This window comes from Buteo buteo, chromosome 19 (assembly GCF_964188355.1).
Source record: "Buteo buteo chromosome 19, bButBut1.hap1.1, whole genome shotgun sequence".
Taxonomy (NCBI): domain Eukaryota; kingdom Metazoa; phylum Chordata; class Aves; order Accipitriformes; family Accipitridae; genus Buteo; species Buteo buteo.
In genome coordinates this window covers 859680-885396 of record NC_134189.1, presented here as the reverse complement: position 1 = coordinate 885396, position 25717 = coordinate 859680, and the positions used below count along the sequence as shown (strand labels likewise).

Below are 25717 nucleotides of genomic sequence, written 5' to 3'. Positions count from 1 at the left end.
GACTACCACTACAGGGTTTCACTGCTCACAGATGCACCCAAAACTGCTCCGTGCAGACAGAGCTCTGCACTGCAGCTGCCTTGCTGGACTAAAGAAGTTCGAATTAAAAATACTTCTGACAACAGCAGTGCTTTTGGGGTGAGATGGTTGCACAAGACAGGCTGAAGCAGTACTGGAATGAATCCACGTTCCTCCAGGGCACCACTGGGAAACAGTTATCCTCTGGGAGCAACTACTAATGGAAACCAGAGTTAGCAATTCCCATCCTGTTTGGTTTTTTTTCCCCTAACCCTGAGGCATAAGCCAATTTTAAGGGACTTCTGAGTCCATGTGAATCTGTCTTCTGCAGAGACTGTCACTTCTACCCTCACACCCCCCTTTTTCCTATAGACATCTAATCTTGACCCTGAATCCCAGGACCAGGACAATCCTGTTTCTATATATTGTTTGCTTTAGAAAGAAACTTAGGGATCAACATCTCACACTTGTTCTACTATGGCTTGGCTACTCAAAGCTTCCCGCACAGGTTCTCACCATGACCTGGCCCACAGACCATCATGCAATCAGCACCATCCTCCAACCATCACAGGCTCTGTCGGACAGCCTTGCACCCAGGACACGCTCCATGGGACCCATTGCAGACGGCCTGCTGTGAAGATTAACCCCTTGGCTTGGTCTCAGCATCACATTCCTTCTCTCCACGACCCTCCTCCAGGGCAGAGGGACATGAAGAGCAGCAAGAGGCCAGGGAGCTTTAAGGAAAGCTATGCTAGGTTCAAGACTTACAGAAAATACAGATTCTTTTCTGTCTCGGTTTTGCCCTCAAGCTCATGGCAAAACTGAACAGATTTGCTTTTGCAACAGACAGCTGAAGGAAGGAGCTGGGATGAGGTGAAGGAGGCAGGGCTTGGCCTGCAGTGATTGAAGCTCCCGTAGGTGCAGATACCTTCACTTCAGTTGATTTTTACCAATTTGGACACAGAGGAGTTCCAGTTTCAGTCACAGAAACTGGGCAAAAATGCACTTTGCTCTCAGCCTTAAGGCAGCCTTTTTTTAACGAGGGGACACCACTCTTGCACAAAAGCCAGCACCTCCCCTGCCAGAGCAATGAGAGACTGCTTTCCTGAGCCTGCTGGCTCATAGCCCCACAAAACTTCCTACAGCCACCCCAGTTTCACCAGTGGTTGCCTTGAGCAGGCCCACAACCTGAAGAAATTTAAGGAGAGACCACATGCAAGTAGGTCTTGCGCATACGACACACTTTATTTCAATCCAGTGCTCCAAGCCCTTTTTTCTGTCCATGCTGCCTGCGCACCCTGCGAGTTAAACACCAGCTTTTCCTGCACTTAGGCCAAGCACATGCACCCTGCCAGCTGTGGTACACATCGCCTCTCACAACAAAGGGACAGCTAACTCCATCTCCTTGACTTCTTCCTGGCACTGGCTCTATTTATACTGCACATCGACTGTCAGGTTGGGTAAGGGAGGATGAATTGTCTCTCTCAACTGAAAACAGAGACGGAAGGAACAACTCTTTGCTACCTAAAGAGAAAGAGATGGATTGATTCTCAGAGGCTTGACAGAAGAGGGAGCAGGACCAGCCTGTGAGCTTGCATGCTCAGGACTGGTACAGGTAGGCGCCACAAACGTGTAGGCACATGGACAATCCTCCATACAGAGATTTAGGGGCATCTGCTGCTACTCCTTCAGCACAAGAAAAAAAAAAAAAAAAAAAAAAAAGCACAGTCCTACCCAAGAACAATCAGCACAGCCCTAATTCTTTGTGCTCTTACATGTGCTCAGCTTTCAAACATGTGAACAGTGCACACAGTCCCAGTGTTTTGTCAAAGGGAGGAGAAAGGGAATACGTATTCCACAGGGACTTCATGGACTGTATTAATTTCCAAACCAAGCCTATTTAATTAGGAAGAGAAGGGAAAGGGACAGGGAAAAGGCAGGAGGAGGGAACACCACAGGTGATGGCAAAAAAATTTACAATACAAATACACTTGCTCCCTTCAGCAATGGCCACCAGGGTCAGCCACACTACATGAATATTCTAAGCCACAGCAGCAAGGGAGTAGTATATTAAAATACAAATCAGCCACACACTACCTTCGACAAATGGACTTGAAAGAAGAAACAAAGGGGAGCACAGTTTGCTCCTCCAACCCAGCAGCAGCAGAAGGGGGTCAAGCACTCCCCTGGCCTGGAGAAGCAGGGGCTGCAGCTGCCTTCCTCCTGCACAGTGCTGAATGCCATCAGGGAGGAGCCACAGTCCAATAAAACAAAACAAAATGCACAACTGGGTTGATCCTGATGACAGCTCTTCTGGGCCCCCTGTTAGTCTTGGCACACCCTTGCCAATGTGACCAAAGTGGAGAACTCTTCTTTTCAATTCATGCAGAGCTCAGAGCAGCACTGACTTATCCTAGCATAAGCACCTGCCCCGCAGACCAGGGAGCCACTTCACGAGGCATAGAAAAAAAAAAATTCAGCAGGATTTGTCCAAATTTATGAAAGCAGAAGGAAGGACAGACCTCCTATGGGGGGGGGGGGATTAAAAAAAAAAAAAAAAAGAAAAGGAAAAGAGAAAGGACAGCATGTCTGTATGGGCTCTGGGATCCTCTCCCACCACACAGCTCTGAGTTCTCTGCTGACGACAGTCCTATGAGGAGGGAAGGGCACAGCAGCACATCTCTTGTCTCTTACAGCTGGTGGAGCGTTTGTAAGAGCATGTGGCGAGCAAATGAACAGGAGTCAAGAGCACGGTTTGGTCTGTGGAAAGAGGAGAGAGAGAGATATTTAAAATACTAAATTTAAGAGCTGCTTTATACCTGACTTTGAATGAGCAAATAAACACTATTTCAAATGCACTGGGCTTGCATGCCCAAAAGCCTACATCTTTTCCCCTAGGTTATCTCTTCTGAAACCATTCCCTCATTGCTGCATGGATCACTGCTTCCCATTCAGAGCTTGCTGTGGAAAATTCTCTCTTCTTTGCTGAGTCTGAGTCAGGAAGACAATGACCAAGAATCCAAACGTTTATTTCCATGGGTAAAAAAAATCAGCAGCAGATTGTTGATCTCTGCAGCCTGGTGTCTCATTTTGGGTAGAATGAAGTGGGTGGGGGTGGAAGCCCCCTTCCCTCCCTTCTGGCAATGGAATTTTCCATATAGATCCACTGTTTAGAGCCTCAAAATGCAGAAGACAAGCCTGCTCATACTCAAATCTTTTCTTGCCAAGTCATCTGCTATCCATGACCCGATGGTAACTTTGGTCTTGGGGCTTTTTAAGTCTTTAAAAGAGGCAAATGTAACCTCCTGCCCTCCCCACGCCTGAGGTCAAGTTAACACCTGACTGGCTTTGCTGGGCCACCTTTCAGGGTGCCTTACAAATAGCCCACAGAACCTGCAGAGCATCTTCTGAAAGGGCCTGGCACAGAGATGGCAATAGCGAGGTCTACCTCACGCAGAATGACCTCCTTGAAACCAGACGATGGTAATATACAGTCACAGCAGGGTTAACACGGGGCTAAATTGCCCTAACATTCCCATCACCTCCCAGTAATGTATATTTCTGTTTCCACAGGCTAACTGTTCTCTAAGCACCACTGACACTTCCAACAATCTGTATCCACCTATTAGGGAACGTCCACTAAAGAATTTTAATCCAATGTCTTCTACTGTTCTGAGAATGGAAATAATTAATTTTACCTCTCTCGTACCCCACCACAGCAAAACAACTTCTAATAAACAGAATTAATTAATTGAACCAATAAATTAATTAATAGCAATGAGGTCTACACAATTTGGGGAAAAAAGGTGAGCTGAAATAAAGATTGGAGCTGAAATAAAGATCTAGGTAGGAGCAGGTTCGTCTCTGGATTTATAGTACATGGGCAATAGCTGCAGAGGCAGTTTGGTATAGGGCTCCATGTCTGCTGCAGTTTAACAAGGCACAACCTGGAGAAGAGTTAACCCCTTTTGCTCCCCCAAGAGCCATTCAATGCCCCACACTGAACAGACAGGACACAATTACAACTTGCCATTTATCTTCAGAGCAGCTGGGTGAGGTATTTCAGTCATCACCTTTGGAAGACCCAGCCCTGTTGGCAATGAGCAGCCTGATTCTGCCTAGGCAACTCCCCATTTTTGGAAATAGAGAACCTGAACTGCTGATGTTGATTACAGCCAAGCTCCCTCAGCCTCCACTCCTAATACCAAGCCTCCTCTAACACCAAGAGCCTCCTGACTTGCTGTGGAGTTAAATTACCTGCCACCCTGTGCTACAGATGTTGAAAGAGGCCAGTGATGTGATCCAATACAACAGCAAAGAGCAGCAAAAAAAACCCCAAAAACAACAACAACAACAAACACCACCACCTCCAGCAAGTCACAAGTAGGCAGGCAGACAGCCACACACTTTCAATGTTTCCACCTAAAAAATTACGGAAAAGCACATGTGGATTCACAGCACCCTCTTGTGTCCAAAAAAAGAAAATAAGGACTGACATCAGCAGACTAAGATGGATGCTGCTTACACAGTCCGTATCCATAATTTTATTATTATTTTTGAATGGAGAACACTACCTACATCACAAATTGTCACAAAAGAAAGGAGGAGAATGACTACTCCAGAAGCGGGCCTCTTGCAGCAAAAGGCAGCAGAGCTCTAGCCTAGGCAGCTACAAGAACTTTACAGCTTTAGAAGCCTGAAGCAGCTAAGTGCAATCCTAAAGGAAAAACCTAGACAATATCACAAAAACGTATACCAGTTTGCTGCAAATGAAGGACTCTGTCAAACCCATGAGTGGAAGTAGATTTGTTGCAGAAACAGAGACCAAATGAGCTCTGCAAATTACTATGTTAACCAGTTAGAGGTTTAATTTAAGGTTAGGATGTGATTTTGTTCTGACTGAATTCCAAGGAAAGACTAGCGGTGTAGGTAAGCGGTTTTAACTGGACTGTTCTCTCCAGATAACTGTAAAGGGTTTAACAGCTGCTATCCTTGTTCCCTTAGGGAAAGCATTTTAAGAAATACACATATTTATAAAACACAAAGGTATATTGCTTGTATATAGTGTTGACTTCATTATGCTGCACAGGACATAAGTTTTCCTATGATAATATCACACCTTGCAGCAGAGGGGTTTGCAAACCAGAGAAAGTTTCAGCTCCAGGAATTCCATAGCACCAGGGACACTGCAGGCTGCAGGCTTGGCATTAGCACCCTTACATACCAAAGGCAGGCAGACAGATCTGCCTTCTACTGTGAGAAGCTCTTGGCTTTCACACAACTTTTACAGAACATTTAAACAAATCTCACTCTTTCAGAGACTCTCCCCTCTTGTACTTGGTAGTGAAATGCTGGCTGTGGATTCAATGGAATTTTTGTTGATGAATTCATTAAGACCAGAATTTTACTCTGATTTTGTTACATACAGCATCATCTACAGATGAAAAACATTTATTGGTATTTTGCAGGCCTAGAGCCTGGGAGAGGCCTACATACACACACACAAGGAGAGGGGGGACAAGTGTCTTTTGTGAGCAAATTCGTTTAGAAGGACATGTCAAGTTGAGTTATGGGGCTACTCTAGGCACTGGAATCTGACATAAGCAATTAGAAGGGTCAAATGCACTGAACCAAAGTCCCCTCTTCTGTATTCCCAGCTTCAAGTGATTTAAAATCCTCTGTTTGGAGGGCTGGGGCTGACACTAACTGGTACTTGTTTTGATCAAGCTGGGTCTCTGCATAATTAGTGCCTGATGAAGTAAGCCATTTTCTTCACCCTTTTATTTTAGGACTGGTATTGGATCCTTACACTGTACATATCTATTTGATCAACAAGCAAGATCAGACACAGGCAGCAGCGTAGGAAACAGCAGAAATCCAGTGATATGTCTGGACAACTTCACACAGCAAGTCCTGATACTTCTTGCTTAAACCTATCATGATTGAGTTGGAGGCGTATTTGTTCATTTGGTAAGGCACATGGTCACTGGCTTTTAACTACCTAATTCTTAGCCTGATCAAGCCAGAGAGGAGACAGGAGACAAACTGTTCCACCAGAAGGGCCTCTAGGTTAGCATTTGCACATGCATAAACAAGGTAGTTACATAGTTTTGTTTTCCAAAACTGACTTTAGCATGGCTGGTTGCTGGACACATACCACTGCTACACATCAGCTTTGACAGCTTCAGCCGCACCAACGCTTGGAAAAAATTCTCCCCTATCACAACTGGCCTGCTTCCAACCCCAGTAGAACTAAGACTGACTACCAATATTTGACTCCATCTCTATTGCCCATGTTTTGTATTGACCACAAGTATTTGATTCCTCTGCTTTTCACCAGCAGAAGATCCCAAGCTTCAACATATTCCCCACACCAGGAAAATCAGGAAGGCTTAAGTCTTCTTCTGGAACCTGCTAAAAAGCTGCTCTCGCCCTATGTGACACATGGTCCATGCTGAGCCAAAGAGCCACTGAGTGCCAAACAGATTTCAGACCTCTGCTGGTTTTGCTTCAAGTGACAATTTTGGACTGTTTCTCCCCTTGACTGCTGAAGTCCTTGCTCTCTTGAGGAAAAGACTATTTGGGGCGTTTTTTCTAAATCACATCAACACTTAAGTTCACACTGATTTAATCCAGAAGAGATACAGATTTCACTGCTATTGCATTATCTACGCTTTAAGACATTAAAGCTGGTGGGGGCAAGAGTTGATTCCATACCTATACCAGAAGTAACATTAAATAGAGGTAGGCAGTAAAGCAGCTTCTTCAACACTTATGCTCCCAATTTAGTTCTCAAAAAAATCACTAGCCTTGTTGCTGTCACAGTAGGAACAGTTTCATTTAGGAATAAATTCAGTCTTTGTGTTTTGCACTGGTTTGATCTGCTGGTGTTCAGTGTTACACAGCATGACAATTCAGGTAGAGCTCTGCTGACCATCATACTCAGAAGGATGATTTGGAGGGCACAGTTAGATCCAGTGTGCTCATAGTTCACTCAAGCAGTGGCTAGAAACCCAGCAGGTTTCCTTAAGCTCAAAACACCTCTTCTGTGACTGGCATCAGTCTCTGCTTCAGAGTCAGTTAGATGCAAAGCCAGCTTTCTGCCATTTCTTCTTTAGCATCAAGACTTTTTACTCTAAACCTTGCATTCTGGAGTAAGCAAGATAAAAGTAGAGGCCCATCAAACGATTAATCCTTAATTTCAGAACGGATATTTAGTGGGCTTTAACAGAACAGCTTGCAGGTAGCTATTAAGCCTCAGTTTCACTGGCTCCCACAGAGAAGGCTGCATGGCAAGTACAATACTCACTTTGTGACAAAAGCTGAGAGAACTGGGGCCAGGGATTTAGGGAAATAATCCTGCTGGACCATATGGTTCAAGGTCATGAGAATACCATAGAGGCTTGGGACAGCTTTGATCTTCTCTTCACTCTGAGAAAAGGACAAGAAGAAGGAAATCAGACAATCACTATTTTATCTAATACACTCTAGTTCACAGAGGTAATGAATTCTCTGTTGAATGAAGTGCTGCCATACACTGTAGGAGAGAAAGCTGCTCACTAGATTAAGTGCAATGTTCTTCAAGCAAAGGTAGCCAACTCCATAGCTTCCCAGCACCAGCATCTGAAATAAAGCAGCATCAAGAACATTCTAGTACTTACCAATTAGAGCCTAGTCACTGACAGCAGCAGCAATGGGGAAAGGGAAGTAATGAACTTGCAAGTGAAAAAGCCAAATCTTCTCAGAGGCCCCTGTGTCAAAGTGTTCTCCTAAGGAATTTCACCTGACTTTAATTCATAAAAAATTCAGTTGCCTTAATTATACAAATTTTTCGGGTATTATTCTGTAGCTCATTTTTGCTCCATCTCCAGTTCTTTGGCAGGCTTCCTCCAGAACTTGATGTAGTATTCCCAGAACTGGTCTCTCAATTATGTACAAGATAAAGCTAATAGTCATCCCTATTGCTGTTGCCCTGCTTATACGGTGCATAACTTATTCTTGCTCCTAATATGATGCTAACCTACATGTCCCAACTCTTACATTGTTTTCATTTATTTCTCCACTACCACCCCAACTGAAGCCCTTCATTCTGTAGGCAGGATCTGGACCTGTGTTTCTAGGTGTATGACCTTGTATTTCATGGTGCTAGGAATACCTGTTGCTCGTGTACTTCCAGCTATGTGGGACAGAAAATGATGGAAGCTGCTCCCTTCTCCACATATGCCTAATCCATCAAAAATGCTCTATCACAGAGGACAAAAAAAATCATCTGGCTGATCCTCAAGGGCTTTATTATCAACGCCACTTCCTGGTCTGAAAGAGTTCTTCTAGAACACAAGTCTGTAACTTGTGCCTCATGCATATTTGCTGTTTTCTGTATGGGATAAGAGGTAGGTGGTAGTCCCCAAAACAAGCATTCTGCAGAACAGAAACCATCTCTGGTTCTGTTGAACTGTCCGAGAAGTGGGAAGTCCAGCATTGGTCCAATGTACACAAGGAAAGGCTAAGCTCAATCTTAGGAAATTAAGATGTATCCAAGCATGTCAGCAGCTGTCTGCACCCCAAGCTGGATATTACCAGAAGGAAATCTATAAACATAATTAAGAGCAGGCAGCTACAACATAGATTACAGTTATTCTGTCATTTAGAATTGTCTTGGTCCAAGTTTTGATTCTCAGCTTCTAGGTCTTGAGGCAGCAAGAAGCATTAACCCTTGTAGCACAAGTAGGCAAAGGTGCTCCTTAAGTTTGCACACAGAACCTCTCACCAGTCATCTCACTGAAAATAAAGCTACGGGTATTCTAATGCAATTTCCAGGTTTCCTACTGACCCTCCATCCTTTCTTGTGAGAAAGTTTATTTCCTGTAACTATATACTTGACCCTAGTATTTGGCAAAGATACTCCAAAGCATGATGTTGAATGCTATTGATCATGCTACTATGCTATAGCTTCAGATGCTATTCAACCTTAGTCCTATGCATCACAAAATGCTCTACTCAATGCATTTGAACATGCATGAGTAGTTGGATATATGTTTTTGAGCCATGCTAAGAGGTTCCCTAAGGGACCACATTAACTAATAATATTGTAGATTAGACTCCTGGACATGGCTTTTTATAGACATCATAGTCCAGCAGCAGCACTATTTCCCTACCTAACCCTCCCTGCCTTTAGGGGATGACTGAGAACACAGAGCACATTAAGCAGAAGAGGTACAAAGAGCTGACACCTCCTTCATCCTAATGCAACCTTGTAAATTTGCAGTTTCTGCTGGACCTGCAGACTTTCATTGTCCCTGGGCATCAGGCATGCACAGGCACCCAGCTGCTTCCATGGCAACATAATTACCCAAAACCCAGCCAGTCTGGTCTTAAACAGCCAAAACAACCATAACTTAACTCTTTCCTGCTTCCTCACCTTAAGTAGTCCCATATGGATCAAGAGGCTTGTGATAAATGCATCTGAATTAAATGTGGCAGAAGTGAAGGCTTTTCTCATCAAGGCATCTAAAAAGAAATAAATGCATCATATTAAACAGTATAGAAAGGGATGCTGTTACAGATTTTAAGATCAAGATTGATCATACAGGACCTCAGGGAATATCAGCTGTTAAAGGAGTTTTGGGAGGTAACATCTGTTAAGATTCCAGTTGTCTTTGCGGGGACTAGGTATAATCTCTGAAACACTAAGACAGGTAAAACCCAGCCCTTAAGTACAAGGCCTGATACAAAGGGAAAAACAAACAAAACACACACACACACACACAAACCCCCAACAAAACCAGCAAAAAAACCCCCCCAAAATTCTCACACTGCCAAGCTTCAGATGCTATTCAACCTTAGTCCTATGCACCACAAAATGCTCTACTCAATGCATTTGAACATGCATGCTATGTGTGTACATGTGTATAAATACTATCAGATGAAGTAGAGCAGCAAGAGTTAGAACCTTGACATTGTAAAGGCCAGCAAGAATTCACCTTTCATTTGAAACCACAAGGAATGAGAACACAAAGAAAACTTGTTCAGCTGTTTTCTGGGCTCCCTCAGGACCAATATTCTCCCACAAGCTATGGGCAAACTAGTGCTTTAGCCTCTCATGTCTACAAGGTAGGCAAGGTACCCGTTTTGACCTCTGACCATTCTGGTTTCTTGGAATGAGCAGAACCCACTAGAGCAGCTGTAGAACAGTGTCAGATGTTAACCAGGGACCTCACTGTGAGCTGATGGTTACTTCTCTGGAAGGAGAGTAATTGCCAGGTTCTACCTTTCCCTTAGGAGCAGGAGTAGTAAGGAACAGCTATCGAGATAAATACATACACAAGCACACTTCAGACAACAAAAATATCCTGTGCTCCATTTTTTGTTGGAGACAACTCATTAACGGGCATGAGCCAAGGCCAGCACTAGCTCAATGAGATGCCAACTGACTATTTTTGGTTGATTGGACCCATAATCAACTGCAGAGAACTCTATTACATTACTGTTTTACAGACAACAGCTAACAGTTTTACCATGTCTGTGTATTCCAAACTAAGAAATCCAAACTAGGGAAATGCACATTTGTTTGCAGTAAATCACTCTAAGTGGTCTTAAAAATAATTGATCCAGTTCTTTTGCACAATATTGATAGGTAGCTCATGTATGGGAGAACTGTACTGTTGGGGGATTTGAAAAAGATGAAAGTCAGTGGTCAGATGCCTGGGAGCATTTGGAAGTTCTTGTTTCTGAGTGAGAACATGGAAGGATACTATTAGTCCATGCAAAAAAATTAAAAAAAAAAAAAAAAAAAAAAATCAGACCTAACCCGAATCACTGCTCCAGAATATACAGTGAGGAACAGTCCCTTGCCTGTACATTAGCTTCTGTGCCTTGTCCCATGTTGCAAATCTCTGCTTCCTGAAGAAATTAAAGATTTTTCAGACTTGTAAGAAGAGACACTAAGAGGTCTCTCTTTACACTCTCTTAATACTACACTGGAGAGGCTACTTCCTGCAAAATGCTTTTTAAATAAACAGCCTTGAAAAAGTAACTGACCTTTGAACAGACGACTACTGGCTATTGACAGCCTAGCATCAAGGAGATGCAATAAGGGCAGCACAGGTCCACTAAGACAGCAATTACAACTGACACTCATCATCAAGCTTTGGGAGCACAAGATATGCTAAGTTCAGAATGAATCTCTGCTTTCACTCCACACAACAGCATGGCACAGCTTGGTACTTTGTTATCTGGGGTCTCCTGCTGCCAGGGACAAAACAGTCCAATGGCCTGGCCCAGAGGGGCCTTCCTCTGCATTGCACTGGTGTCCTTGACACTGAAGCAGGTCACACCGCAAAGTGAGGAAAGGCCCAGTCACCTGTTGTTTCATGCACTGCTGTTTTCACTGGGGCTTCATCTTTGAAGACTGAGGATATCCTTAGGAGAGCTGTAACAACTTTCTCTACATCAGATGTATCCGTCTGAAAGACAAGGGAAGAAAAAAAAAAAAAAAAAAAAATCAGGGGCCATTCAGTTCACTGCTCACCAGCTACAGAAGATGTGTCTCTGCTAGGGCTGTGACAAGAATTACAGCCTTCAGCTGACATCAGGTTTTCCCTTGGCCATATCACAAGGCATAAGCAACACTGTGAAGCAAAGTTATTCTATGTAGAAGCTCTGGGCACCAGTATAGGCATTAACTGCATCATCTGCTTCCATAAGGTCCCTCGGGATCACTGGGGAGAAGATGCAAATGTAGGTCTCGAGAGAAAGTTATCACCTTTGAGGATTAAATGATTCTGAGAGACAATCAAGCACAGAAGACCACTGGCTCACCTACCTGCTGAGCTATCAGCACAGAGCACTTTGGTCCTAGTCGCAGCAGCTTCTCTGGTGATGGGAAAGCAAGGAACGTGGCAACGTCCACAGGAGGAGATGGTACTGGAGTTGAATCCTGAAACAGGCAGAATCCATCTCAAGTTTACTCTTGGAAGTAAGTAAATTGGTTCAGCAGCAAAGGTACATAGGACAGGTCAGGACGCAGGTACATCAGGTCAGGATTTATTCTATTTGAAAACTGTTTGAGGCTGGAATGAGCCCAGAGTTGGAATAGCCAGAATACGCTAGCACGACTGCATGGTATTGCACGTACAAGGCTCCCACCATTTTCTGGACATGGGAAGACTTTTTCTACCCATGTTTGTTACAACCGCTACTCAGCCTTTCCCTCCATGCAAGTGTGCATATGCACACTTTAACAAAACATGTTTCCAAGTAATCCATTTTCTTTATTTCCTGCATGTTATCTCCCTGACTGTTACTACAGTGCCAGTCCATGCAGGAATGTGAACTCCCGCCAGCACACCAAGTTCAGACTCGCTCCAGTTCTCATTTCCTCCTTTACTCTCCTCCAGCTGAGGAAACAAGAATGCATCTGGAAGTAAGCTTACTTGTGAATCAATTATCTTCTTAGGAGTCAGTGACTCCTGTTCTCCCTGTCCTCTCTCCTTCAGCTGTTGCTGTTCTTCCTCCTCCTCTTCCTCCTCCTCTTCATCTTCATCCTCCTCCTCCTCTTCATCATCTTCCTCCTCCCCTTCATCATCACTAAGGTTTGAGAGTTACATGTTACATTAATTACACACTTGTAATTCCTGTACACTGGAACTCAAGCATTTTTCAAGAACAAAAAAGCAGCCTCTCCTCAAGTCTTACTACCACAAGTACATCTCCACCTACAACAGATTAAGAGAACACTCAGGCTTCAGCCACCCCGTTGACAATGACAAGCAAAGAGCGAGGAATACAATCAATAATTAACACTGAGATAAGTCCATCAATGAAAACAAGACACAAGGCTTATCCTGCTTTGGAATCCCTTGACTGTGCTGCACACTCAGACCAACATCCATCTGCAGTGTTACAGTCCTTATTTTAAAACAGATAGGTGAATGAAAGTATTGATGAAAACTGTTGAAAAATTTCTGATTTAAGTTCTGGTACCCTGCCTACCTCAAAGATCCCAGCACAGCTGCCATATTGAAGCCTTCAAGGATCTCCTGGAGCTGCTCACATCCCTCTTCTCCCAGACAGTTACCTAGGTTGACAGAAGAAAGGGAGCAGACTTAACAGATGCATACAAGTTTGTTCTTGAGGATTTAGCTGTATAAGCTTGTCTACCTGTTATTTCTGAAATTGAACAGTTATCAGTCATTGCTACACAACACCTTAGAGACAGCAACACAGACTTCAGCTGTCAGAATCAAACACTTGTTAAACCAAATTTCAGCAGCATTACATGATGGTTGGAAACAAACCAATCCCCTAATTTTTCAGAGTGTCTTTGAGAGACTTCCTGCTAGTTCTATAAAGAGCTCTTGTTCTCAGTGATTCTAAAACAAAGACACATGGCACAGTACCACCAAAATGCAGTGACCCAAGGTATGAACAGCAAAAGCCAGCACTGGTCAAAGTTCTCCCACTCTTCTGCACAGATGCACACAGAAGGTTTTGTTTGCAAGTATGAAATATCTGATATCACAATGAGCAATTAAAAAAGTTTTACTGAAAACAGCTATAGGTATCAGTTTAATCTTTCCACCTTACGAGATGTACCAAAACTGCTTAACTTTAACAATTAACTGAGTCCATGGCTTAAGAAAACTTTCAGGATCTAACTGCTTCCTGTCCCAAGGTCATCCAAGTTCGGCTACTCTGAGTACCATTTTTTAAATGCTGACAGTTGCAAGACTAGAATATGTGATACTGTCAACATTCTTCCTAGTGGTTTCTTGTTGGGATCAGACTAGACATACTTTGACCTAGCAAACTTACATACCATTGAGATCCAACTTCTCCAACTCTGTCTTATCTTCAATAGCTTCAGCAACAGTCAGAGCAGCATCTCGTTTGATCTCACAGAAGGACAAATTCAGTTCCTAAGAAACAGAAGAACATTTCTTTGCAGAATTCCTATTAACATCCATCATCTCCATAAGCTTCACGTGCTCACAAGTGTTCTGGAAAGAATCTCATTAGAAGAGGCTCTTAGCAAAAAAAGAAAAAAAAAGTATTTTTAATTGGAAATAAATAAAACCTGACACATACTCCTACTTCCTATATCTAAAAGAGGCATTTTGAAACATACTATTGTAAAGAGCAGCACTGCTGAAGGTAACCACTTTACTAGAGTAGCTACAGAGACCAGAGCATTTTGACTGCTCACCAAAAAGGTAGCAGACATTTAAGTACTTAGCTAACTGGAGATCCTCACTTATTCAAGGGTCACAAGAACATTCCAGAATTCACACACCAGCAAGTCTTACTGAAGAAGGGTAGCTACTATACTAAATGGACTGCACATTTGCTTTTGAACAATTACATTGCAAATTAAGGCCTTCAAAACACAAACTGTGAGTGGTACTACTTCTAATAAACACAGACAGCAGAGAAACAGTGTGGACAGACTAGTAAGAGTAAAGTTATTCAACAGCCAGGCACCATCCCCCACCATTCCACACTGTGCTCAATCAATCCTTTCCTGAGAAGAGATTTAATATTAACAGCAAAAGGGAAGCAGTCCTTGAACAGAATGAATCAGCTATGATTGCTTCATGCTACCCTCCCTTAACCACTTCTGCTCTAGGAAAAAAAGGATTTAACCCGTGGCTGTTCATCTCAATACCCCCATCAGAACCCCTACTTAAGTTTTCCTGGGAGATTCAGACATAAGCTCCAGTAGAACCAGCAGAAGCCTGAGCAAGGGACCTCAACACCACAAAGCACCTACTTCTTTCTGTACCAGGTTCATATATGTAAATAAATATTAGCACTTAGCTGAATTTTTGTCTTTGATTGTAAGCTTGCAAGATTAGGAATTATGAGTTCAGCATCTGTCCCAGTGCAGTTGTGACCCATGGCAGGTGTTTCTAGAGATCCTAGTTTACACACATTACTGACTGGACTTAGGCCTGTCTAGAATGTTGTCAAACGCAAGTCCTATGCAAATACTGATGTAGGAGGCTGTGATATTGCCAAAAACCTAAAAATATTTGGACCTTTGATACATGCACTAACAAATAAAGAGCATTAGTTGTATGAACTCTGAAATGCTGAAGAGACTACAAGCTGTTCATGAAAAGGAACGTATCAGTCCCCACTCATGACCCTCTGAGAGGTTCTAAAGTCAGATACTTCCATGACCAGATTTCTTGAATAGCACTTGCTCTGCTGAACCAACAGCTTCAAAAACATCAAGTGGAGTCTAAACAGATCACTGGTACACCTCCATGTAGAATAGTCTCAGCTGGATGTGGCAATGCCACTGATTTACAATACAGCTTATTGCTTTTGAGTTGTGAGCACAGAGCCTGCACTGAAATGAATCCCACTTTAAAATAATCAGTAGTGCTAGGAGAATGGACAGAAAACCAGGAAATGGGAAACAAAGCATTTTCAAAAGAGATTCAAAGCTGAACACCAAGATGACAATACCTTTAATTTATGAAGCCCTTCTTTAACAGCATCAGCAATAGCAACAGCACCCTTTGAACGCACCAGGCAGTCTCCAAAGTTGATCACCTCAATCTGCCGAAGCGCCTTCAGAGTCTGCAAGGCAGCACAAATTTCAAAGCCCGGACTTGCAAGGAAATGAATCTCCTATCACTCCTGGAAGGTCATCTTTCCCACCGCAGCATGTCACGTGGCTCCACCAACCCAGAGGTGCTAATGCTAACTGTATTTGAGGAGGCTGGGAGGCAGAAGACAAACCCAAAGCAACTGCCTAGAACAACTCACCTCTGCCATGGCCACAGCTCCTTTCTCTGTGAAGGTGTTGTCATTCAAGTTTATAACCTTAAGCAGTGGGTTGATAGCAAAGGCCTGGGCTAGTGCTGTGATGCCAGGATGGTTAATTCCATTCTGTGGCATATGGACCTCTTCTAGAGTCCCAATGATCTGGGAAAAGATGCAGATGAAAAAAAACTGTTAGGAGACATAGTTCAACTCCAGATTATAGTGTTCTATTCTAGGATTTGCTTAAAATTGTTTTCCTCCAACTCAAAACTCCATTAGCTCTTCTACATAGAACTATTTACCAGGAATTATGTCACAAATCCAAGTGAAATTGCAGGCTCATGGCAAATGTCAGATTAATACAAAGCCCCCGATTCTAAGAGTCCCAAGTAGTATCTTCCCTCTGTGTCTGCTCTAGGATACCTTAAAACATGAGTTCTTCACCTGTGGTTCAACAACACTGAAACAGACCAAGCAGCATCACCGCATACAATATTTTTTAAATTAAGATCTACATTTCACCCTGACTGCAGAAGCAAACCCGTAAGAAAATTAGTGTGAACACTGTTTATGGACTAAACAGCATGTCACAAAACACAATGAATCCCATTTTGGTAGTGCCATTCAGTCTGAATTCCTCATGAATCACTTTGTTATGTGCCTCTCAAGTATTTAAGAGGTCTTATTTTTGCCATGATTGCTGATTAGTCAAAATCACATCCAGACAGCTCTTTACAAAAAAAGAACAACCTATAACCTGTGATATCATTGTTAATATACCTGAAAATATGCATTATAATTCAGAAATGGCTTTTAACAGCAATGGAGGAAGGAAAAGGAAAGTAGATAGCCCCAAACACAGTGAATTCTCTTCATCCAACAAAAGCGCAAGTTGGCCAGTGACAGCTAGAGAAAGCTAGGCACCACTTAGAGACCTCACAGGATGATCCTAGCGAAAACACTAGGTTGCTTTTGCCAGATGATTAAACAACTAGACAGAGAGGCACTCAAGAGGTCAGCTGGTACACCTACCCCAGTGCCAGATAACCTCCCTTAGCACAGAGGGAGAAAAAGAAATAGGACTACTATTAATCTACTCAGGAGATGCCTATTTCTCCCTCAAGTAACTAATTTACACAGCCACTAGTTATGTGTTTGGAAACTTACACCACAAACATTCAGTCATCAGTTCTAATTGCACTTGTTGAAGACTCCAGTTTCAGCAGCAAACATCATAACTTTAGTAAACCAACAATCAGGCCCTGCCTCCAAGGTGAGGCAAGCTCTGTATGCATTATCTTTAACATTAGCACTTAAGCACACCTTGCTCCAATTTGCTGTCAAGAAGCTCTGGTTTGCTACTTACCCCAAAGGCTTCAGCCAGGGCAGTGGCACCATCATTCTCCAGACGGTTTCTGCCAGCCACAAATATTTTCAAAGCAAGCGGCTTGCCCTGGGCACTTGATTTCCTGTGACACTCTTTCAGAGCGGTTGCCAATATCTAGAGATAAAACAAGCAGTTTATACTACCTCAGCATCTCATTCTGAAGGAATCCAAATGTGTTTTGTATATCCAGCTCCAGAACTGGACGATCACCAACCCTTCCAACCTCAACCATTCTGTGATTTGGTGTAGGGCAGTCTGGAGCCAAGTCCTGGCTCTGACCTCATTCCCAAAAAGGAAACAACCCTTACCTTGCCACCACCAATGCCCATGCCACAGTTATTGAGCCTGAGTTCCTGCAGAGTGTAGCACGCGGGGCTCTTCAGCAGGGCCTCAAAGCCACGCACACCATCTGGGCCAAAGGCATTGTCACTCAGGTCCAGCTCCACCAGTTGGGCTCCAGCAGTGATGAGTGCATCCCCCAAAGAGATCTGTAAGGAAACAGATGGTAGTGGGTGGGAGGGAGAGAGGGAGGGAGTGGATTGACTTTTAGTGACAGCATCACTGCAGTGGCTAGGTATGGAGTGATTCTGCAAAAAATTTCCACTTTGAAGACATTCAGCAAAGCTGCATAGGGAAATAAAACTTTAGAGCTAAAGCCAGAGAAGTTGTGTGAATTAAGCCAAAGATAACCATAAGGCAGTTACCAAGAAGTTATCCCATCCCTTTAGGTCAAATGCTTATTTTTCAAAGTGAGTTTCTCACTCTACACTGCTAAAAGAAATATTGTTTTCATTCTGTTGAGTTTATCATGTTCTTGCTTCACAGGACTCAAGGAGGTAGGGAGCTCCAAATGCTCTTGGAAGAGATGGCCATATGCTTTTATTTAGAAAGCTTAGTTCCTATTCTATCCATCAGATCATGAGGATGTTTTCCCCAGTGACAAGGTTCTTCACTAGCATGGACCTGCATTTGGCCTTTTATCAACTCTTCTCCACCTCATACAGAAGGAGCAAAAAAGAATCACTTGCCTATTCTGAGACACTTAGTGTTAACAGTGTAGAGAAAGATCAATTCTGTGCTAAAAAACATGCTCCCACAAAAAGAATGACAGGTGAGAAAAGAAGTTATATTTGTCAGAAGTCTCAGATCTAGTTTTTACTTACCAAAGCAGGAGGGATCTCAGACCTTAGTCTCCCTGTGAACATGTCACTCCAGTGACACCTCTAAAATAAGAAACATACAGATAGAAACCATTAAAATATTTAGGACAACATAGCTGTACAGAGGTTTACACATACAAGCTACATTACATCATGGGGGACAGCTTAATACTGTCTGCCTTCCCTTGGGCTTCTCACTTGATTGTACTAAAGCGCTACAAGAACGAACGTTACAATTATTTCACTTGCAAGGACATAAAGCCACTGAAGTGCACATTGTAAATAAAACAAGAATTCTTGCTTGCATTCAAGCTGGAATTCTCTTCTGCCGAGAAAATTACCACAGGAAAAAGAAGCAGGAAATTGAAGGATACATTAGGAATGCATGTTTTACTAAGGTATGGAGCTCAACAATCTGAACTTACTTGAAAAGCCACACCTGGGTGATTAACGCGAATCAATGTTTCACACTCCTCTCCTGCAAAGGACAGTGCCCCTAGCAGCACAGCATCCTCCTAACATTAGGCTAGAACAGTAGTAGGGAAGCATAGCTTGGACATGGAAAAACCTCCTGGTGCATTTCCTCCATTATTTCTTCCCTATTCAGGCATTCTCTGAAGACTCATTCTTCAGAAGATCTGATCATTCTCCAGAAGACATGACCCAGCTTTTCCATTAGAACTTAAGTTTTGTTGCCACAGTTCTTTGTTTACAGATCCCGCCTCTGCAGAGAGGCTCTTCCTTGCACAGCTTCCCAGCTTTACGATTGGAAGCCTTCTGAACAGGAACGGTTAGGAATGCAGAAAATGTTCCTACTATCCCAAAGTCCCCACGTTCTGCCATATTTTCATATGGTTGTTCCTCCTACTGGAAGAACCACCAAGCAACCTTTGGGGCTAACTCAAGGCACGCTACTGCAGGAAGAGTATTTTCTACATTACTTCTTCCCTTTCACCACCACCCACTTGAGGATCTCACCTTGAGCTCCGACTTCTTCTCCAAGGCTTTGGCAATGACCTTTGCTGCCTCCACACCCACTGTGTTGCCTTCCAGACGCAGTGCTTCCAGGCCATCAAATTCCTCAATTTGCTTGATCACTTCTTCAGCTGCAAAAAGCAGATAGTCTAGTTGGCCTTTTAACTGTCATCTTGGGTACCACAGTAACACTCTGATGCAGCAATACTTGCTCAACTCTACCCTTGGTGAAAACAGCTGAGCAATGTTATCTGAAAGAATCCTGAAACAGCAGTGGAGAGCAGAGCTAAAATGTCAGGTCACTAGAGAGAACGTTCTCCATTCCCCACCCTGCCTTTTCAGAATTTATCTCTAGTTCTATTCTCTGATAGCCATCCTCCTATTTGCAAAAGTAAGTTTCCTTACTTACTCCTAAGTAAGATTCCTCTGCCATTCAGCACATGGTTTAGGAGCAAGAGTGCATGTGCCTACAAAGATGCAAGGACTAAGCTAAAAGTTAATGGGAATTGGTGCCGCAGCAACAGAAAGAAGTTCCTACTGACTGACAAAAAGTGGATGCCCGTTTAGCAAATATGTCAGGGTGGAACAATTTAACTCGAGGGCAAGACACAGGAGCAGGCTGCAGACTCTCTTCTGTCACTGGGCATTTGCTATCATTCCCAAGCTCCAAAGCCCTTCCCCATAGTTCAGTGGCTTTGCACTACATTGAAATTTTTTACAATTAGGGTGGTGAAACACTGGAACAGGTTGCTCAGAGAGGTAGTAGATGCCCCATTCCTGGAAACATTCAAGGTCAGGCTGGACGGGGCTCTGAGCAACCCGATCTAGCTGAAGATGTCCCTGCTCATGGCAGGGGGGTTGGACTAGATGACTTTTAAAGGTCCCTTCCAACCCAAACTATTCTATGATTCAGAGATACTAAAATGGCATATAAAAAAACATCACCTTTGGAATCAGTAAAAAAGGTATGCACTATAGCAAATAATCTATAGCAAATATATACATATTCTCCAGATATTTACTACATTAGCAGCCACTGCAAGACATTTTTAATTGGGAAACACACATATACCAGCAAGAGGTATTCCAGGGAAAGAAACCAAACAACCAACCAAACAAGAGTCTAACCAATTGATCAGAATTTGGGAAGAAACTGAACTATTGCAGCAGACTAACGTATCAGCCCATTCCTCTTTGCAAGTCTTTGAAGCATCTACTTGTTCCAAGTGCTGTCATGCACTTGCTTACTCTTTTTAAAAGGAGCACTGACTTCTAACGCACAGTGACTGCCAAAAGGACTTGGAAAGAACAGCAAGAAAACAAGAATCACACACCAGAGTCCCAAATCCCAATTCTGCCAGCTGTAGCACTGCCAGCATAGCAGGTCAAAGCAGGGTACAAGAAGGGAAGGAAGTGTCTCTATCAGAAGCAGCTGTAGGTGAAAGACCCTTCCATCACAGCTAATATTATGACAGCTTGGCCATGCAGGATTAGCAGGAGGTTTACCACAGGACTTTAGAATTTCAGGGAGACACTTCCCAAACACAAGGGTATTTTCTCTTACCATCTTCAGCTGTATTGAGTTTAAGGCTCTGGCCTTTGAAGCTCAATTGTCCACCACCCACTTTGGTTTTGGCAAGCGACTCCGCAAGCTTAGTGATGTCTTCTGATGCCATTTTTCTGCTTTTCCAAATGTTAAGAGCTGTCAATTAAAAGAAACTGTCAACATAAAAAAAAGCAAACTACAATATATAATCTGTATGAATAATCATATTTATTTGAACACTAATGTGTTTTTTGTTCCTGAGATACTGAGTTTTCAGTGTCATTAGGGTTTTCCCCAGAGCTCACTTATGACAGCTAGGCTAGACTAATATTCCAAAGCCAGCCAGTCAGATGGTGTTGATTCTTCCAATACTGACGAGACTTGGGTTTTGATGGAATTGTTATACTTCATAAATAATCGGTAGCTAAAGCTATAGATTAAGGCCACATTAAAACATTTTACTCTTTCCGCAATGCTTTTACAATTAAAATGTAACATTCCTCTCTCCCCAAACCCCATCCTTTAATTATACACACTGCACATTTCCCCTGTTCTCCAACGCAAGCTAGAATGAACACAACTGTTTTTTCTTTTCAGTGATATCCCCAGTAGTGCCCTCATCAGCACAGTTCCAGAACCACCGAGTTGCTGAAAACATCATGTGTGTTGGACACAAAACTCTCTCTCAAGTTTATGGGTTCTCTTTCCTTTCGGATGTCCCACACAGATTTGTCACACACATTAAACAGGATGATCTTACACTGATGATGAATTAGCAACCATTTTGCCTTGAGGCACAAGTTTGAAGCTAGCCATGCCTAGTAGCATCTGCGTACCATTATTTAATGAATATCAATCACTGTGTGAAGTAACTGGCCTCCATTCATTCAGCAGGATAAACAGAGCATGTTTCTTATCCCCGCACCTCTGCTGGGATAAAAGACTACACACAGCTAGCGCTTAGAAGCAACATACTTAGAAAACAGACTTCTGCTATCAGTGGGGATGAAGGTTCATTCCTACAACAGAAAACTGGTTCCCTTCCATTCTTGTCTGACTTAGAAGTGGGCCCACACTCTCGTAGCTCTTTGAGCTCAACAGCACTGGTTTCAAAACACCCCCTAAGCGAAAGTTGTACATACATCCTTTCCTCCTGATGGCTAGCTGTGAAGTATATGCCTTCAGCTTCCCCAGGGTACAGCTTCTCTTCAGCTTTCATTAACTTTAGTATTGCTTTTGAACACAGGGGGAATGAAAACATCCCCAAGGTTGATCAACATCACTTCTCTAGGATGACTGCCCTCTCAGGTAGGTGCTACCAGGAGAAAGACGCTCACATAACTTACTCTACCCCTACCAGGTCACACAGACACCAGACTAATGGACATTCCCAACCTCTGTCAATCCAACATCGAGAAGGGAGAAAGAGAAGACATCCTCCAACCCATGAATGCTTTACCAGACAGGAACAAAAGTTAGGATCCAAAGAAGTCAGTCAGCTCACCCAGTTCAATTATTAACTTTACTTTTAAATACCTCATCACTCTACTGTTTAAAAAACGAGTTCTGTTCCGCTATGATGCTCTTCTATACTTTACATGTGTACTCGGTCTCTTTGCTTCTCTTTCCCTTAAATCCCCTTTTACTTTCCTCGTCTTACACACAGGCTACTTCCTAATTTCAACATACGAATTCATCATCACATCCTGAAGCATGTTTTCTTGCAAACACGTCAGTGACACCGAACTGTCAACCTACCAGAGGTCTCTTTGCTGCTAGTTCTTCTGCATGGAAAGATTTAAAAATATATAAATAAATAAAAATTGAAGAGTTAGTACGCTTGGTGAATAAAAACAAGATCTGGAAATGGCTGAAGAGAGGCTACCTCGTTACTTAAAGACCGTACGAAGCCGTACGCTTCTCGACGGTCAAAACAGTTGGTTCGGCCGAACGCTTTATTTACAACAGTTCGCCCACGCCAACAGACAACACGCCGGCTACCTCCTGCGCTCTCCCACGGAGGACCCTGGCTCTGCTCTGCTCTCCCGGCAGCGCAGGGCCCGGCTCCCGGCTCCGCTGGGTGACAGCCCCCGGCCGGCCCCTCACAGCTCCCTCCCGCCGCCGGCCGAGGGCTCCTCTCTTCCCCCGCGGGAGCTGCTCTCCGCGGCGGCCCCCGCGACACACACATCCCCCCGCCATAACGGGCCCCGTCAGACGGCGCCGATCGCCCCCCCCTTCCCCTTCCCCTCTTCCCGCCGCAGGCGCGGGCGGCCGCCGCCCGTCGCGGAGGGGTCTCCCGTGACCTGCATCCGCGAGGGGGTTACCCTCGCCTCCGCGTGGGAGCGCCGCGCGAGGAGCCGGGCGGGCGGGAAGCGGCGGCGGCGTGTTAGTCCGCGGGATGGCCTCGCCTCACGCGCGGCCGCCTCCCCCGGCCACCAACGGCGGCGGCTGCCGCCTCCCCTCCGCCCCGCTTCCCCTCACCTCCGCGCCGGGACGGATCCGGCGCCGCCGCCCGCCGCTGGTCTGCCGGTGGAGGGGGGGGAGGAGACGGAGCGGGGCCGCCCGAGCCCTCACGCCGCCGCCGGGGACGATGGGGGAGGGGCGGGCGGGGGAGGCGGAGGATTTGAAAGCCGGCAGTTTTGCTCTCCCCTCCGGGATTGGCTGCGCGGCGTGACGTCAGAGGGGACCCGCCCCGCCCCGCCCCGCGGGTGCTGACGGCCGGCGTGCCGCAGCCGGCCGGCCTCCGCCGCGCGTGGGCGGGGCTACGGGGCCGGCAGCCGCGGGGCACGCCGGGACGTGTAGTCCGGTGTGGGGGGAGTACCCGGCATGCTTCGCGCGGAGCCACCCCCGTGAGGTGGCGGCCGGGGCCGCGGCCTTCGCCCTCTCCCTTCGCCCTCTCTCCCTCTCCCTTCGCCCTCTCTCCCTCTCCCACCCGCGTCCCGTGGCGCGGCTGAGGCCTTGTGGCGCCGGAACCTCGTCCCTGCCCTCGACCGCCGCCGCTCCCGCCTCTCCGGGGCGCAGGCTCCGAGGGGCGGCAGCCGTGCCAGCCGCGGGGAGGGCTGCGTGGGTCTGCGGCGGGCGCCCGGGCCCCTCTCGCAACAGGCGTTCGGGGAAGGGGTCGCCGGGGGGGGCTCGGGGTTGCTCTGCAGGCCTCTCAGATAGCCACGGATGAGACACGAGCGCCTTGTTCTGTGAAGCCTCGTTGAGATAATGTCTCTGCGGAGCCCATCTTTGCGCTTAGGTGTTATTGTTGAACCTTTCCGCTAAGGAAAGCGTTTCATCTGGGAGCGCGCAGTCATTCCTACTTAAGGATGCAAAAAACGCTGGTTTGCTTGACGGTTTCGTGTGTACGTAGCGTGTGAGGTGTTCTTATTGAGCATAGAAATAAAAGTACCTCTGACGGGACAAAGCGAGCTGTGCGTAAACCTGCTTGCTACTGCAGCATGTTTGCACAGGCCCTCTTGACCCAATCCCTCCTCTCCGAGTTGCAACCTACAGGCAATGACGGAGGCACCGTTTCAGATGGGGCCACAGATACCTGGCAAGATCAGCGTCGAGGCAGGTAATAGGCTGGATTTATTTTGCCATCTGGTCCCAAAACATTAGAAGAGGGATTTTTCATTCTCTCACAGTTCTCCCAACTGTGGTTTTAAGAAACAATGTCAAATGCTTATATGGACCCCAAGAAAAGAACGCCAGGGATTGGCAATGCTGGGTGACCTGGGAGACCGCATTGAGGCTGAAGGGCACGGTAGAGCACCTTCCTTCTGGGGGAGTACAAAAAGCAATTAAGTTTCTTTATGGAGCATGACAGCTGAAAGAATAAAAGCCGTAAACTGGTACAGCAACCAGATGGAAAAGTTGAGCAAAATTTTACTCATAAATAATAAGAGGAGTTTCTCTTGCAACTGAAGAAAATTAAGAAGCTGAGGCACTGACTAGATTATGGTTGTATGTGAGAAGCATAAAGCTGCCAGAAAACGTAGAGCAGATGAGGGAATAAATCAGCGTGATCTCAAGAAGGAGCTTGAACTTGGAAAATATAAGCAAGGCGTTTGGCACTTGCTGTTAGTTCCTCACAATCTTTAGCAGTGAACAGGATCATATCAAATACATCTGATTCCCTTCTCTGTTGTTCTCCCAAATATTGGCTAGTTACCTGGGCCAGAGGGGCGAGAATAAGATCTTTAACTGCGGATGCAGCTGTATTGGAATGAAGGTGTATTGTGCCATTAGATCCATAGATTCATTCTCCCTGAAAGAACAGCTTTACAAATCAAAGTAATTTTTATGACAGTGTAACGAGTTTGTAGCGGGGATTGGCAGCGTTTTGACTCTGCTGACTACCTGCACACAAGACCTTGATAACCATGCTTGCAAATTGTGAAAATCTTCATGTTAACTACTCAGGAAAGACGTTACTTCATGAGAGGAGCAGTACATGCTGGCTTGTGACTTTGCAGGGCACCTCTCAGTCCTACAGGCAAAGGAAATTGGGTTGGAGGGAAGCATAACATGACATGCAGTTGGGAAAAGCAGTCTTGAAAATGAATGTTCTTGAATTGAAAAATTGTGCTTATTCCAGTACAACTCTTGATTGTGTGTGGATTTTGGTTTTGTTCCTCTTCCTCCTCAGCTCCTCCTAAGCCCTTTTCTTCTCATCCAGCTGTGATGTCTTGCCTTTCAGAGGTGCTGCAGGGCTGGAGGCCTCCTGGGCTCTGTGACTCATCTGATGCTTAATGGCTTCATGACGCTGCCCTCCCAACGTGATCTGGCATGTCAGGTATCCCGTGTTTACTTTCCCCCACCAGGCTTGCTCCACCTCTCTTCTGCCCAAAGCCACCCCTCGACAGGGATTGT

General features: G+C 44.8%; 1 protein-coding gene across 1 annotated transcript; it reads right to left on the bottom strand.

The window, feature by feature from the left end:
* Positions 1-1242: 1242 nt before the first annotated feature.
* Positions 1243-23448, bottom strand: RANGAP1 (Ran GTPase activating protein 1). Its single transcript, XM_075051051.1, has 16 exons — positions 23339-23448; positions 20876-21013; positions 19315-19442; positions 18340-18399; positions 17485-17664; positions 17156-17290; positions 15793-15951; positions 15490-15603; positions 13835-13934; positions 13009-13093; positions 12450-12603; positions 11840-11953; positions 11378-11480; positions 9437-9525; positions 7328-7449; positions 1243-2778 (listed from the first exon to the last, which is right to left on the bottom strand). The coding sequence occupies exons 2-16, from the start codon at positions 20985-20987 to the stop codon at positions 2709-2711; spliced, it is 1725 nt and encodes a 574-aa protein (XP_074907152.1). The 5' UTR covers positions 20988-21013; positions 23339-23448; the 3' UTR covers positions 1243-2708.
* Positions 23449-25717: the final 2269 nt, after the last annotated feature.